This window comes from Aureobasidium namibiae, assembly GCF_000721765.1.
Source record: "Aureobasidium namibiae CBS 147.97 unplaced genomic scaffold scaffold_15, whole genome shotgun sequence".
NCBI classification, from domain to species: Eukaryota; Fungi; Ascomycota; class Dothideomycetes; order Dothideales; family Saccotheciaceae; genus Aureobasidium; species Aureobasidium namibiae.
In genome coordinates this window covers 481,449-496,302 of record NW_013581194.1, presented here as the reverse complement: position 1 = coordinate 496,302, position 14,854 = coordinate 481,449, and the positions used below count along the sequence as shown (strand labels likewise).

The window sequence follows — 14,854 nt, the reverse complement described above, 5'->3', positions numbered from 1 at the left end:
GGATGCAGCCGCCTACTGAATGTCAACGTCACGTTCAATTGAGAAGAGGGAGGGGGTGAGCTTGAGCTGCGAGGCTTTAAGTGACTACCAGCCGCATCCCTAGACATTGCTTTCGAAATGGACATTCCTTCCTCTCTCACCTCCAAACTCCCAATCATGTCTTCCAACAGCAATCAGATGAACCCTCTACAGCACCCGCTGGAAGCCATTGCTACTGGCATCGCGGGAGCTACCTCTGGCGAGGCTCGTGCTCCCCGAATCTCGCATGTCATGTCTACCAACGAGGGTCCTGCCGACATTATCGCCAAAGTGTCTGGTCACACCCAGGGTGGCAAGCGTGAGGACGACGGACGTGAGTAGACGAGCTCCAACTGGGGTCAAAAAGTCGTGCTTGCATTGGTGGTTGGCTTTGCAGAAGCCTTCATCCAAACATCAACCACGACTTTCTGGTTCCACCCCTTCTCAGAACTCGATGCTGACTAGAGACCAGCATACTTCACAAATAACGAAGGCATCCCATTGCCTGATCCTGCACACAGCAAGAACGTTGGTGGCATTCCTCTTGTCAGCGATGTTCACCTTTTGCAGAAGCAGCAGCACTTCAACCGTTCCAAGAACCTCGAGAGTGAGTCAGCTACACATTCAGCAACAGACCATATCTGACGTGCATAGGAATGGTACACCCTTGCGGTAGTGGTGCTTTTGGTCACTTTGAGGTGACCAAGGACGTTTCGGACTTGACCAAGGCCGACTTCTTGTCCACGGTTGGCGAGAAGACTCCGGTCTTCGTGCGTTTCTCCACCGTTACCCTTGGCCGTGAGTTCCCCGATGAGGCCCGCAACCCTCGTGGTTTCGCCATTAAGTTCTACACCAAGGAGGGCAACTACGACATCGTCGGCTTGAACTTCCCCGTCTTCTTCTGCCGCGATCCTATCCAGGGCCCCGATGTCATCCGTTCCCAAGCACGCAACCCCCGCAACTTCCTCCTCGACTACGATGCCACCTTCGATCTTCTCGGCAATACGCCTGAGTCAATTCATGCTGGTGTCATGTTCTTCAGTGACCACGGCACACCTCAGGGTTGGACCAACAACCACGGTTATGGTTGCCACACGTTCAAGTGGGTCAACAAGCAAGGCAAGTTCGTCTACATCAAGTACCACTTCCTCGCCAAGCACGGTCAGAAGCAGTTCACCCAGCCCGAGGCCATCCGTATCTCGGGTGAGAATCCTGATTACTCCAAGCAAGAGCTTTGGGAGGCTATGGAGCGTGGTGAAGAGAAGGAGTGGACCGCACACGTCCAAGTCATGCAGCCCGAGGATGCCGACCCTGCCAAGTTGGGCTTCGACCCCTTCGATGTCACAAAGGTCTGGCCCCGTGACCAGTTCCCCATGCAGGAGTATGGCCGTCTCGTCCTCAACAAGAACCCCGAGAACTTCCACCGCGATGTCGAGCAGGCCGCCTTCTCGCCCGGCTCCATGGTGCCCGGTATCGAGGACTCGCCCGACCCGCTGTTGCAGTTCCGCATGTTTTTCTACCGCGATGCTCAGTACCACCGTATCGGCGTCAATTTGCACCAGGTCCCAACCAACTGCCCCTTCATGGCACGCTCAGTGTCCTCGGTCAACTTTGATGGTGCCATGCGTGTAGATGCCAACCACGCTGGTAACAAGCAGTACAACCCCAACAGCTTTTCGCACAAGTTCCGTCCCGACGTGGCCGAGGCACCATACCACGTCTCAGACAACGTTGTGAGCCGCAAGAGTCACTACTACCACGAGTGCAAGGTCAGCGAGTACGATCAAGTCCGTGAGTTATACAAGCGTGTCATGAACGATGACGCTCGTGCCAACCTCCACTCGAACACCGCCAAAATGATGAGCAATGTCAACTACCCTGTCATCCAGAAGAAGTTCCTCGCTCAGATCTACAACGTCGCTCCCGAGTACGCTCGCGCTGTCTACGACATGACCAACTACAAGCACGGCGAGAAGTTCGAGTTCTCCGAAGTCGAGAAGCTCAGCAAGGACGCTCACATGTGGTACAAGGAGCCCATGCTCAGACCCGACGAGGACAACAGACTTATGGGACTCGCTCCCGTCAACCCCTTCTACCACTAAGCAGTGTGGAGGTCTGTCGTTTCATGGAGTCATGGTATTGTTACGAACATGATCTTTGTTCCTTTTCCTATAGTTTAAGATACCACATAATTAACCAACCTTTTCAGTCTCTATATACCTTATTACTTGCTGCCTACTAGATTGTGATTTAGTCTATTCGGGTTCTCCTGGTAAGCTCGTTGTCAGAGCACAAAGAAAGCACAACGAGGCTTGTAGAACGCGGCGTGGCCAGGGTGGTGCCCTCAGCAACCATCTCAAGTCTCTTTGACGACACATCTGGAACACTATGGGTCTCAGTGAGTTTTCGGTACATGCTATGAAGTATCTGTATAACTTGCTGTATGATTTTGCGTGGTAGAAGTGTGTGAACGCCGCAGGTGCTGCTCACTCAAATTCAACTTCTGGATCTAATACTCTGCATAAATGCACGGATACTGACCTGCCATTGTCCAGTCTCTTCGATGTGCAGCTGGGTGAACGTAGTGGCCCAGATCGCGTTCATCGAATCAGTGTGTTGGCCACTAGCCAATATGCGCAATTGAGCAGAGACAACGACGTGCTTTACCTCTGGGAGTCTCGGATATTGATACCATTAGTCCATTACGGATATATCGGAATTAAGGTCCCAAGTGTCAAAGATGATATTGCGGTCAAGAAATGCCTAGCAAGCGAAGAACAATGCAAAAGACACACAGAATGTCCTAAACAATCAGTGGCCCATTACCGAGTGATAGGAGAAAGGTCGGAAGACTTGGATGGTTGTACTTGATGAGAAATGAGGTTGATTGTTCAGCAGCGGCTGACATAATCCAAGATCGCGTCATGTCCATGTCGGAGGGCGACTCGCTGCCTCTGTTCGATCAGCGTGCCGCTGTAGACGGCCCCGGTATATAAACCAATTGCCCCTCCCAAGCCATAAGTATTATACGCCTTTTTCTCACATCACACATCTATGAGCTTGTCTCGAATCCCACGCACAATTCACACCTTGGGCCCGATCCTATCACACATCACTCGCACTGCTACCAGATCTCAAAGCACAATGACTACAGCCGCTTTCAAGTACATCGACCCGACGTCTTTCGACCCCAATGCGACCGAAGCCTTCAAGAAGCCCTGGGGCAAAGTCGACGGCCCTGGATACTCGTTCAGATTAGTCGACCACCAGCGTCAAGTCGAGAACATTCGCGGACACGAAGCAAACTTCAACACTGACACTTCCGGTTTCGCCGTCTTCAAATCGCCAGCAAAAGAGAAGGAGTTCACAGACGACAGGGCTGTCAGGGAAGGATACTACCAAGAGGTGGAGCAAGCCCTTCGTGAGAAGATTCCCGGTATCAAGAAGGTTGTCATCTTCGACCACACCATCCGTCGCAGAGACAAGACCTCGCCTCGTCAGCCGGTCCAGCAAGTTCACGTTGATCAGACACCACGCGCTGCAGAGACGCGAGTTCGCCGTCATCTGCCTGCCGACGAAGCGGAAGAGCTGCTCAAGGGCAGATATCAGATTATCAACGTCTGGAGACCAATCGGACACAACGCCACCGACTTCCCTTTGGCTGTCATTGACTGGCGCACAACAACCGAAAAGGACTTTGTCAAGGTTGACCTGCTGTACCCGAAGCGCGCAGATGAGGACAACGACGACAGAGGAAAGGAAGTCCTTCCTGATGCCAGCTCCATGACCTCCACACAAGGGTACGAGCCAAAGGGCGAGACGTATGCCGTCGCTCCCTCTGACAAGCACAAGTTCTACTACATGAAGGACATGACGCCCGATGAGCTCATGCTTCTCAAGTGCTTCGACAGCAGAAGCGAATGGTCGCCGAACAGCACTCCTGGTCTAGCCCACGGCACACCCCATACTGCCTTTGTTGATCCCCAAACCCCGGCAGATGCTCCCGGTAGACAGAGCATTGAGGTCAGATGCCTGGTCTTCTACGACTGAGCGTCACACATATAAACCCTAGCGCATATGTGCCAACTCTGAAATCTCGAAGAGTATGACATCGGAACATTAATAAAACGATTGAGTTATGAACATGCTTGTTTAGTTACTTTCCATAGCATCTATACCGTGCCTTGGCAGCTATATATCAATATTTGAATACACAATGTCTCGCCCTACGTCCCGTGTGCTGCGACAGATGCCTACTTTCGTTGCCCATTCGACGCATCAAGGCTCAACAAGATGCCCCACGGTTAATAGCGGTCCAGTTAAGCATGGGAAACTATAAACTCTGACAAGGTATTTGTGTTAAGGTTGCAAGCCTGCGGTGATGTCCAAAACTGGCGTCAAGCTCGACGCGGCAACGTCCTGAGGCATTCTCTTATACAGTTATACTGATTCTCGAAAGTCAACTAAGCACAGCCTTCGGTCGTGCTAGCGACTTATGAGATGCTCCTCGAGTATTCCTTGGAGCGAACCATCATTGCCGAGCCTGCGACACGTGAGCAAAGTCGGCTGAGACCTTGCCATGCTCCGGCCACGTTCTTCACTCCTTCACTTCTGAAGATGTCTCGCTTTTCTCGCATCAAAGTGCCATCAGAGGCTTGCCACCCGCAAAGCCAGTGGCGCGATGGATCTGTCTCATCAGTAAAAAGGCGTTGCTTAAAATATTGGCCTTTGGCTGGGAAACGTGTGGGCGAGACGTTTCCCGTCAAACGCACGCCTCTTTGAGAAAGAGCCGCCCTGGGACGTCGCTGCTATTCAGTCTTCCACCAGTGCTTGTCTGGACTGGACGTTCCTGCTTGTTTGACGTCTGAACGGAAAGTATTCGCAATCGAGTTCCTAGCAGGTCGGATCAACGAGCTCAAGACACCACGGGTCGGTCAAGAATTCTGGGGACGAGGCTTCAATACCCCGACCGTTCGACATTCAAATGCACCCAACGGTCTCGACGAACCGACTGTTGGCGTGGCAGAAAAAAAACCCTTACTGACTCAGTAGCCGAACACCTGCTGGAGCAACCACCCACTACCCAATCTACGTCTTGCTAGGTTCAATCATCACTCGCGATAACAACCGCCTCATGGCGATGGAAGCTCTTTAGATGGAGGAGACAAGAACCTCGACAGATCAATCACTTGTTGTGGTGATCATACAACTGCTAGAGCGAATGGCAATATTGGTCGAGGAACACTCGTTTTAGACGATGGCATGGCCAGATCTCCCCCATGTGAGTTCGTAAGGCTCTGGATCCCGTGTGTTTTTCTCTCTCCTCTGCCAAAGTATCGTCATACCGTCTTCAGCCTTACACCGCTACAAGCCTCATACGGCCGTGCTCGCCAATACTTGACCTTGAGAGACACACTTGGTTCAGAATGACCAACGGCTTTCCAACGCCAGTGCGGTATCTATCACTCCCGCTGCCCAGAACCAATTGAGGATATCTGGGCCTGCCCTAGTGCTCACAAGGTCGCGTGAGATTGCAACATAGCTCTCGCCTATCCCGCAAATCCGTCATCTCTAATCCATCGCGTTCCAGTCCTCAACGCCCGCCGCTTCAGGACAACGGCCCACATCCCGCTAGCCGTACCGAGTGGCTTTCTGGACGTGGCAAATCACCTGTCTGGCCAGCAGACATATACATGCTCTCGAGAGTCAACTTCAGAAATTCTTCTCGAATCCCACCGGAGATGATCGGCCTTTGCTCTTCCTGACTTCGACCTTTGTTCACAATGGTCATGACCCGATGACTGACCAAATCAATACTAATCACAACTACCCGCTCTACTCGGAAGACCATCCTAAGTATGGCAGCACAAAGAATGCGGTACCTACGATACAGGTGCCGGCGGAAGCACACACCAACAACGCACCTCAAGGACTAGGCTTGGACAACTTTGCGTCTAATATTGCAGCAAAGTACCATGGTCAGCGTAATGTACGCAAGGCATCAAGGGCTGGACCCGACTTTAGAGAGTTTCTCAACAAACGAAACCAGCGACAAGACTCACAGGCCACGCTTGTCGACTTTACTCGCCGTCCGTCCAGGACAAACGAGGGAAAATTCCGACTACAAGTCGTATCGGACGATTTGCGTCCCTCGAGTCCCCTGAGACCTGGTTCGTCACGCCGTGGCTCAGCAAACTCGAGACCTGGAAGCTCGAGTGGACCGACCAGCCCTCCCACTAGTCGCCCGACAACACCTCTCAAAGGGAGTCCTAGTGTTGGTGGAGGCGAGTGGGGTGCATTTAACTGGAGACCGGATATCAACCCCATCCAGCCAGTCCACGCAAAACTACAGAGATTGGACTCCGATGCAACGCTCGTGGATACTGGATCATGGAGACGAGGCTCGCGTCAAGGGTCACGTCAAGGTTCTCGCTCAGGATCATTGACCGAAGACCCTTTCCGAAGGAAGTCAGACTTGACTACCCTAGACACACTTGCTCCCACCAGGTTACGGCAAGGATCGTACTTCCAACCGATCATCGAGATTGATCCCCTGACGGAAAAAGGAAAGGGGCTATTGATTGGAGGCGTGAAGCCTCTAGATCCTGACCTTGATCAGGAGAAGGATAACAAGACTACCGAACCCGAGCTGGCAGTTGCGGAACCCCAAGTCATTACAGAAGAGATAAAGAGTACGCATCAAGAACATGTTGTTCCCACTATGCAGGAGACTTTCGTGACTACGACATACCCGGAAATCGCAGACCCTGTCGACCCTTGCCGCAATCTAACTCGAATGGACCTGATCAAACAGCGTGTCGTCTTTAGTAGCAACGTCTTTGCTATCAACCTTGCCATGTTGGTCTTCGCACTCTGGGCTCCCAGGGCTATCTCCGGACGCTGGGTACTGTCATTTATTGTTTTCATCAAGTCCAAGGATTGCATTTCATCCCTCGTCAGTTGCGGGTACCTGATTTACAAGGCAATCAAGGAATACTTCGTGCCGCCTCCACCGGTCGAGTCGAAATGGATTCTGTCACTGATTCCTGCATATTCGGAGTCCGAAGAGATGATCAAGAACTGTGTCTTTTCATTGCGAGACAACGACGCACATCCGCACAAGCAAGTCATGTGCATTGTTCTGGATGGCAAGCCGAGAGACGTCAAGCAGTACATGCGTATCACGACAACTTTCAAGCGCCAATACGTCACGTCGAGATTTAAGCGTAATGAACTGGTTATCACAGCCGGGTTCATGGAAGACGTGCCGGTCATTGTCTTTGAAAAGGTCAAGAACTCGGGCAAGAAGGATTCACTCATCTTGTGTCATGACCTTTTCAACGTCATGCGCGAGAACGCGCCTTTGTACACAAAGTTGCTACGCAAAGAGATTGAGAAGAACGTTCTGCCTTCACTTGTTGGCGAGGACTTTCCTGGTTTCGATATGGTGTTCTGTACCGATGCTGACTCGGTCATCCACAAAGGTGCAGTCGCAGGTCTTGCGAACGCTCTCGTCCGTGACCCCAAGGCTATCGCTTCTTGTGGCTTGGTGTTGGTAGAGCTTGAACCTGGTGCTGAATGGTCCTACTGGAATCTTTACCAGCAATTTCAAGTGAGTCGAGTCGTTTCTCCGCACCAATGATTAACGCTAACCTGTCAACAGTACAACTTTGGGCAGTTCGTGCGCCGACAAGCCGAAAGCGTATGGGGCAAAGTAACTTGTCTTCCTGGGTGCATCACTATGGTTGCAGTGCGACCCGAGATGGCAGGGGCGATGACCAAATACGCGGCACCCATCACTGCATACCCTGTGCTCTTGCACCAAGTTCAGTATCTTGGAACCGACCGAAGACTGACGTACTCGATGCTTTCGCAAAGCAAGGACCTACACACGGTGTTTGTACCGGACGCCGTCAGCGAGACAGTGGCTCCACAGTCACTCAAACACTACCTCAGTCAGCGGAGGCGATGGGGTAGCAACGCATATTTCAACAACTACTTTTACATGGCAGGCGATAACATGATCTGGATCACCCGGCTGTGGGCGTGCATCGAAGTGACCAGACTCAGCCTGGTATATTACCGTGTGGCCAACACGATTCTCTTCATCTATGGACTCATCAGCAGCTTCAATCTCATGTCCATCATCCCACTACTGGTGGTTTCGCAACTGCCGACAATCTGGTTCCTCGTCAACACAGCGACCAACAAGCAGCTCCGGCAGCGAGCACACAAGATCTTGTTGGGATTGGTCATCAACAAATTCATGGCGCCCATCATGTCTGTTGCCGTGTTTACGATTGTGGTCAAGAACCTGGGCTCACAAGCATGGGGACTGACTCATGGTGCAACAAGTGCAACACCAGCGGCAGCGGTCGAAGTGGCATCGGCAGAAAAGGCGCAGACGCAGCAAGGACTTCTGGAGAAACTGGAGCCTCGCAACGGATCGATCATGTCGATCATCACCGAGGAGTCAAGCATTGGGTCAAACACGCCCAAAGCCAACTCGATCATCAGCCAAGATAGAGAGGGCGAGTCGGAGGTCAACGAGATTGACGAGGACGAGGCTCGAGAGAAGATTGTGGGCCATCTCGCAGCAGGCCTGTGAGGATGGCGGCGGAGACAAAAGCGCATTATTTTTTCCCTTTGTCATATTCAACCCTTTAGTTTATGAAGTTACGATGATTACGATGAGATACGAAGACAATACCACAACAGCATTACTATCGATGGTTTCTCTCTTGGTTTCAATTGAAAATGGCTTGGCTCAGCTGTCGAGAGTTGGAGCATTGAGTGAGCAGAGAGGAGATTGTCGACACAGGCTTGACAAGGGCTGACGAGGTCGAGACAAATTGGACGATCATGTCAGGATTAGAGCAGCTGAGGCAATAGCGGGATGATGAGATCCAACGGTTGTGTTCACATCAACGGCGTGTTGAGTTACGAGGCTTGGGGGCGCACAGCAACGCAAGACGCTTTGAGGCCAGTGACTTTTTGCCTAGGGATTGGCATTGACAAGGAAACACAACGGGTTTGAGTACAGAGTTGTGGGAGAGTAGGGCAATGTATATAAGCAGCGTGACACGGCCGTAGAGGATTCGAGCACCTGATAACACGTCAAGATGATAAATGCGGGATTGTTGTTGACAGCGACGGCGTGGATGAGCAGCAGCTTGGCGGTCGCGCTTCCCTCTTCTGGCAGCGCGGCAAGCGCATACAGCAACAACCTGAAGTACTACTTCCCTCGCCAGACAGCGCCGCAGTACCCCTCGTCGTTCGACCCTCTAGGCAACACCGCTCTTGCCGTCTACTATGGCAAGGCTCAATACAACTCGGCGCCATCGCTGTGGGACCTCTGCAGCGTCGACGACATTGACATGATCGTCATGGGCTTCATCCGCAACTTCAATGGCTTCAACAAGCAGCCCACCTTCGACATTGGCTCGTGCAAGACGCCCTATCAGCCTCCGGCCAACTACACTGGCGTCCTCTGTCCGACTCTGGCAGCCAACATTACGCGCTGCCAGCAGCTGGGCAAGAAGGTCTTGATCAGTCTGGGCGGTTCCAGCGCCAACCTCGACTTTGCTAGCGACACGGATGCCCAGCAGGCAGCTACCACCCTCTGGAATGTCTTCGGCGCCGGCACAGACACGCCCCTTGCCAGACCCTTTGGCAATGTCACCTTGGACGGCTTCGACTTTGGTAGCCCTCTCGTCTGACATGTCTTGCACACCAGCTAACACGCCCTGCAGACTACGAGAACTATGCCGACACTACCCATGTCGATGTCCTCGCTGCAACCCTGCAGTCGCTCTTCAAGACAGCCATCCCCGAACGCTACATCAGCGCCTGCCCGCTTTGCGTCAACAACACAGTCTTGCCCTACGACTTTTACAGAAATGCAAACTTCATCTGGCCGCGCTTCTACAATGCAAACGCCTGCAAGGCTGGCGGCAAGGGCTACAACAAGTCTGTCAAAGCCTGGTCTGACTTCCTCGTCGGCGTGGACTCTGCCGTCGGCCCCAACTACCCTCGCTTCTACATTGGCGCCCTCGGCTTCGAAAACTACAACAACGGCGGTGGCTTTGTCGCCCCCGACGTCTTTGGCGATCTGGTCGAGTACACAAAGAACAACGTTGGCAAGCCTAGGTTTGGGGGCGTCAGCATCTGGGAGGGCACCGATGCCTTGCAATCAAAGACGGTCGACGGCATCGACATTTTGAACGTCACCAAGGAGGCCCTGCTCGAACCCTTCACCAGCGATTGTGGTACGTCACTCGACACTCGAGCTCTGTTTGCAATAAAGTTGATTCGTGGCCAGATGATTGATCGTTGGTTTGGAAAAAGCAGCAGTAAACAATCTGTTTTGCAACGACGGAGGAGATAGAGAATTGGGTAATGATTATGATGGACAAAGGGGATAATATTGCCATGATGGATTCCATACTGTGGTCCTAGCTATACAAAATGGATTATGGGGAACGCGAAGCGATGCTTTGGTACGTCTTCATCTTGATGACACTCGGTCTAGAGTGATGAGATTATAGAAGAGTGATACAAAGATCAATTTCCAGCAAATGCTTCTACACGGGCTCCCTCTTTCCTTCCTCTTCTCAAGTCCTGGTGCACTTTCCTCTTACTTACATATTGGTAACCACGACCCTTTGCCGCTACTTCCTTTGCTCAAAAAACCCTTGACAAGAAAGAGACGCGCAATCAATGCCGGAATGACCACTGAAAATGCCGAGTGCGTGACGGCGAACTCATGTTGGGAAAGAAAAAGTGCGTATGGTAGCTCCGTATCCACCTCCCGTATGGTACCGTATACCCCAACTCGCATCCACATCAACCATTCTACATGATGGATTTATCTTTAGAACTGCCCAGTTGCCAAAAAAAATAAGACTGTAAAAGAGGAGGTTCTTTGCCCTTGCTTCTTCAAATCTCGTTTTTCGCGGAAACACACCTAGCTTTTTCAACTTTCATTTCCCTTTCTCGCCAAAAGCGACTCATCTACCAAAGGAATTTCTACCTTCGTATAATACTGCATTTTCTTTCGCATATCTCAAACACTGGATATCGGAGACTGCAATACCTCCCCACCCATTCAAAAGGATTTTGAAACCCACAAAATCAGCCATGGCATCAACACACTTGCATCTCATTCCTCTGATCCTCAGAGCCACTCAAGCCATCTTCTCGCTCACATCACTCATCCTCTACGCCGTCGCTCTACCTGCATCTCCAGACGAAAACTCGGCGTACATCTACGCTTTGGTCTGCTGCACCATCACTCTCCTCACCCTCGCCATCTACTCGATCCCTACCTTTCCAACCCGCAAATTCTTCCTTTGGGATTTTGCAGTTGCGGTCTTGTGGGCGGCGTTGAGTGGATACTTTGGAATGATTTTTCTTGGACATGATGATGATGATGATGATGATGGAAGTGAAGGCACGAACAAGACGGCCATGAAGTCTGCTGTAGGGATCGATTTGGTGGTTATGGTGGCTTGGGTGGTTAGTTGTTTGTTGGGGTGTGTTGGGTATTGTGGAGCCAAGTTGCAGGCAAGGAGACAGAGGAAGGTGGATAAAGGGTTAGGGAAGATGTTGGAGGGACAGGAACAGGGTGTTGTGGAGGTGGAGTGGGATGACGAGGATGACCAGTGTGGGAAGGGGTTGATTGGCGAGAAGAGTGAGAAGAAATTGGCAGGAGAAGGTGTCTAAGATTGGGTTGTCGGAGAAAACGTGTAGAGGTAGCTCGAAGGTTTACCGATGGAGCAAGTAGCGTGGTTGAAAAGTCATATCGCGTTGTCTATCATTAGCAGTAAAGCAGTATTCAGAAACCCATACGTCTGCGCAGTTCCTTCTGCATGACACCGACAGTGCTTTGCATTCTCTGTGCCGCACTTTGGTTCTCGGTGGCTCTTCGCACGAGGTAGTGCATACACTCCCTCACACTGCCCCAGTTCATACACTTGTATACCATTGGAGCTGCAGTCTTCTTTTCGGCTCCATCGTCGCCCATAGCCAGTAACTCGCAACTAATGTCGTCCGCCATGCCCAACAGTTGTCCGAATTTGATGGGAGGGGGTGTCTCGCCTTTCTGCAGTTGACCTTGATATAGGGCATAGGCTTTGCGAATGGAGTCTGAATTGTGGCCGGCGAGGAACAACTCGACGCGAGGGAAATCTTGCTTGTTGAAGCCTGGGAAGGATTTTGTGAGGAGATCTGCTGCTATGCTGTTGTAGCATTCGTCTGTTTGTGTTTTTGTGTCGTGAATCAGGGCTCGAGTCTCGCTGCCGATGTATGCTCCCCTGAAGCTCAGGTAAGCATTGTATAGATTCACTTGAATCTGTATGCCTTACCTGACCAACTTGATTCCAAGTGTCCAGCCCTCGTGGTAAGCTTGATGTAACAGGTTTTCGAGAGTCTTCCTGGCAGACTTGAGATACGCCTGTAAGGTCAGCGATACAAGAGCTTGGTTATTTGTGTTGTGGCGTCGCATCATGTCAACAGTCCAGCGGGCGATTGTGTTTTCAAAGACTTGCTGTTCAGCATCGATCCATACACGGCTACCTTGTGCGGCGGCGCGTTCACAGATGACGGCCATGGCATCTAAGAGTTGCTGTGGAGGATCTCTGCCGAGGGCCAACGCTTGGGCGACTCGAGGCCCTGCACCTGTAAATCTGTGATATGTGTCAATGCCTGCAAGAAAGTACCATCGTTGGTGTCGTTGGACTTACTTTATGCCCACATAGTCACCAGGTTCTACCATGTCTAATGTCTTTACATTACCATCTCGCCAGATATCGATGTCTTCATCTTGAGCCAAAGGCTCTAGTTCGCGAAGCTGTTCTACCGGCATCGCAGGTATCTCCCTCGAGTAGATGAGGATGACACCTTTGAAGCCCATGGTCTTGAGATAACTCAAAGTCTTCTTGATTTCCAGCTTGTTCGTACCAGCACAAAAGTGATCATATATCATCGGCTTGATCAAAGCTCGTAGCAATGCGTTCCTGTCTGGGTCCAGCATTGCTGATCGCGAATTCGCTATCTTCGACAAACATGCCACGCCATGTTTGAACAGGAATGGTGATGTGAAGACCTTGCCGAGGATGATGTTTCGAACGAGATTCACTGTGGAGATGCGATGCAGTTGGGACGGTGATTGCTTTCGTTCTTCCACGGAAGAGGCATTTGGCTGTCTGGACACCAGAGACGATTGATGTCGTGAAGAGTGCCAAACAGTGTATGTTTGGATCGAGAGTGGAGATTTCTTGTAGAGGCATAGATTGTGTTTAGCAATGTTCATGCTTGTGGTATGATGTGAGGGATAAGATGGAAACTGCTGTGAACGATCAGGTCAGGAAAGGGCATCTTGATATCTGCTCCTCGAGTCTGGTCAGTATCAACGGCTACAGGCGGTTGCTATCGGTCCAAAGTGTCCCTATCAAGGGGTCCTCGTGATATCTGGAGGAGGGTAAGGTGCGGGGTTTGGCCTCAGCCGAAGCGGTAGTCACATCACGAACAACCTTGATAAGGCCAAGCTGGATGGTAAACGTAGACATGTTAAGAAGCACAAGTTCTTCGACAGCCGGTGAGTGCGATGGACACGAACCAAAACTTGAGGGAGAAGGAAGCTGCGATGCTGCGTTGGTCGAGTCTCAAGGTGGAGCTCGAGTGGTTCTTGCGAATGCGGGGTCCGAAGATGATGCTGACACTTCCGTTTTGGTTGAGCTGGCCAACCTCGAATGCTGTTGCCCGACGAACATTTCATCTTATAACCTCTGGAAATCAAGGGATACAAGAGACTGCACTCCTTGATCTATACAGTCCATCATGGCAAGCATCGAAGCAGAGGGCCCTGACGTGTCGGGCGAGATTCCTCAGGTGCCGATCAACTTCGTCCCTGCCACCGAGGGCGAGACGTTTGCTTTGGGTCAGTTGACTATCAGAATCATGGAAGATGGTTCGAGGACAGGTAAGCGATATCACACTTGATGACTTGGTTCTGCCTTCAGCTGATGCTCGACACAGACAACCGGATTGGAACTGTCGAGTTGACTGTGCCCGCCAACACCCCTGGTCCACCACCACATTGGCATGAGATGCATGATGAAACCTTCCTGGGTGCGTTCCAACCCGTCCCATATTCAAGATACTCATCATTAACACCCACCAGTGACAGAAGGAACCATCAGATTTACTTGGTACACAAGTACGGCGTCAGAACCGACCAAAACAGTCGACGCGCACGCTGGTGATTATGTTGTTGTGCCCATCAGAGCACCTCACACGTTCTCCAATCCAACGGACAAGCAAGCCAAGTTCGTCAATACCTTTACCCCGGCCTTCTATGTCAACTACTTCAAGCTGTTGGCGAAATATATCGGTGATGGCAAGGTCATGACTCCAGAGGCAAACAAGAAGGCCATGGCATCTTACGCGACCATACCGTTGCCAAAGTAAGCATGGTCAGTTGGAGCCAAGCCGAGTCGAGGAATATGCTTGTGTTTTCTTGAGCGAGGCATCGATAGACTATGACGTATACTCGAAGCAGAATCGAAACCACACCGGGCTAAAATCGATTGTGATGAGCTGGAATTAGCCCAAGAGTTGTGAGGCCGACAAGATTCACGGTCGAGTCACGAGTACACGATTAACAAATCGACGTTCCATCCCAGGACACGAGATCCCCAAAAGCAGCGTCTCTTGTTTTCAGAGCTCGTGTATGCGCAGGCTCACCTGGGTGTTAGATGGAGCAATCTCCTGGATATTGCATGACTCTCGAACATACGAGAATACGGGGAAGAAGATAGTCGTTGAGGCGGAGTTG

The 14,854-nt window shown here is 51.4% G+C and overlaps 6 protein-coding genes across 6 annotated transcripts; 5 read left to right on the top strand and 1 right to left on the bottom strand.

The window, feature by feature from the left end:
- Window positions 1–156: 156 nt before the first annotated feature.
- On the top strand, window positions 157–2,120 carry M436DRAFT_52768 (heme-dependent catalase; the record flags this gene model as incomplete). Its single annotated transcript, XM_013569353.1, has 3 exons — window positions 157–352; window positions 491–625; window positions 673–2,120. 3 exons carry the CDS (start codon window positions 157–159, stop codon window positions 2,118–2,120), a joined length of 1,779 nt encoding a protein of 592 aa, XP_013424807.1.
- A 1,042-nt stretch (window positions 2,121–3,162) lies between these two features.
- On the top strand, window positions 3,163–4,068 carry M436DRAFT_52970 (uncharacterized protein; the record flags this gene model as incomplete). Its single annotated transcript, XM_013569387.1, has 1 exon — window positions 3,163–4,068. One exon carries the CDS (start codon window positions 3,163–3,165, stop codon window positions 4,066–4,068), a length of 906 nt encoding a protein of 301 aa, XP_013424841.1.
- A 2,671-nt stretch (window positions 4,069–6,739) lies between these two features.
- M436DRAFT_53254 (uncharacterized protein) lies at window positions 6,740–8,626 on the top strand (the record flags this gene model as incomplete). Its single annotated transcript, XM_013569442.1, has 2 exons — window positions 6,740–7,630; window positions 7,682–8,626. The coding sequence occupies 2 exons, from the start codon at window positions 6,740–6,742 to the stop codon at window positions 8,624–8,626; spliced, it is 1,836 nt and encodes a 611-aa protein (XP_013424896.1).
- A 691-nt stretch (window positions 8,627–9,317) lies between these two features.
- On the top strand, window positions 9,318–10,264 carry M436DRAFT_33218 (glycoside hydrolase; the record flags this gene model as incomplete). Its single annotated transcript, XM_013569325.1, has 2 exons — window positions 9,318–9,720; window positions 9,771–10,264. Coding segments are annotated over 2 exons (897 nt in total), but the record flags the coding sequence as incomplete, so codon positions are not given.
- Window positions 10,265–11,854: 1,590 nt separating this feature from the next.
- Window positions 11,855–13,330, bottom strand: M436DRAFT_66157 (putative proline oxidase Put1; the record flags this gene model as incomplete). The annotated part of the gene is made up of 3 exons (XM_013569475.1): window positions 11,855–12,332; window positions 12,384–12,704; window positions 12,762–13,330. 3 exons carry the CDS (start codon window positions 13,328–13,330, stop codon window positions 11,855–11,857), a joined length of 1,368 nt encoding a protein of 455 aa, XP_013424929.1.
- A 527-nt stretch (window positions 13,331–13,857) lies between these two features.
- M436DRAFT_53193 (uncharacterized protein) lies at window positions 13,858–14,487 on the top strand (the record flags this gene model as incomplete). Its single annotated transcript, XM_013569428.1, has 3 exons — window positions 13,858–13,999; window positions 14,056–14,148; window positions 14,201–14,487. The coding sequence occupies 3 exons, from the start codon at window positions 13,858–13,860 to the stop codon at window positions 14,485–14,487; spliced, it is 522 nt and encodes a 173-aa protein (XP_013424882.1).
- Window positions 14,488–14,854: the final 367 nt, after the last annotated feature.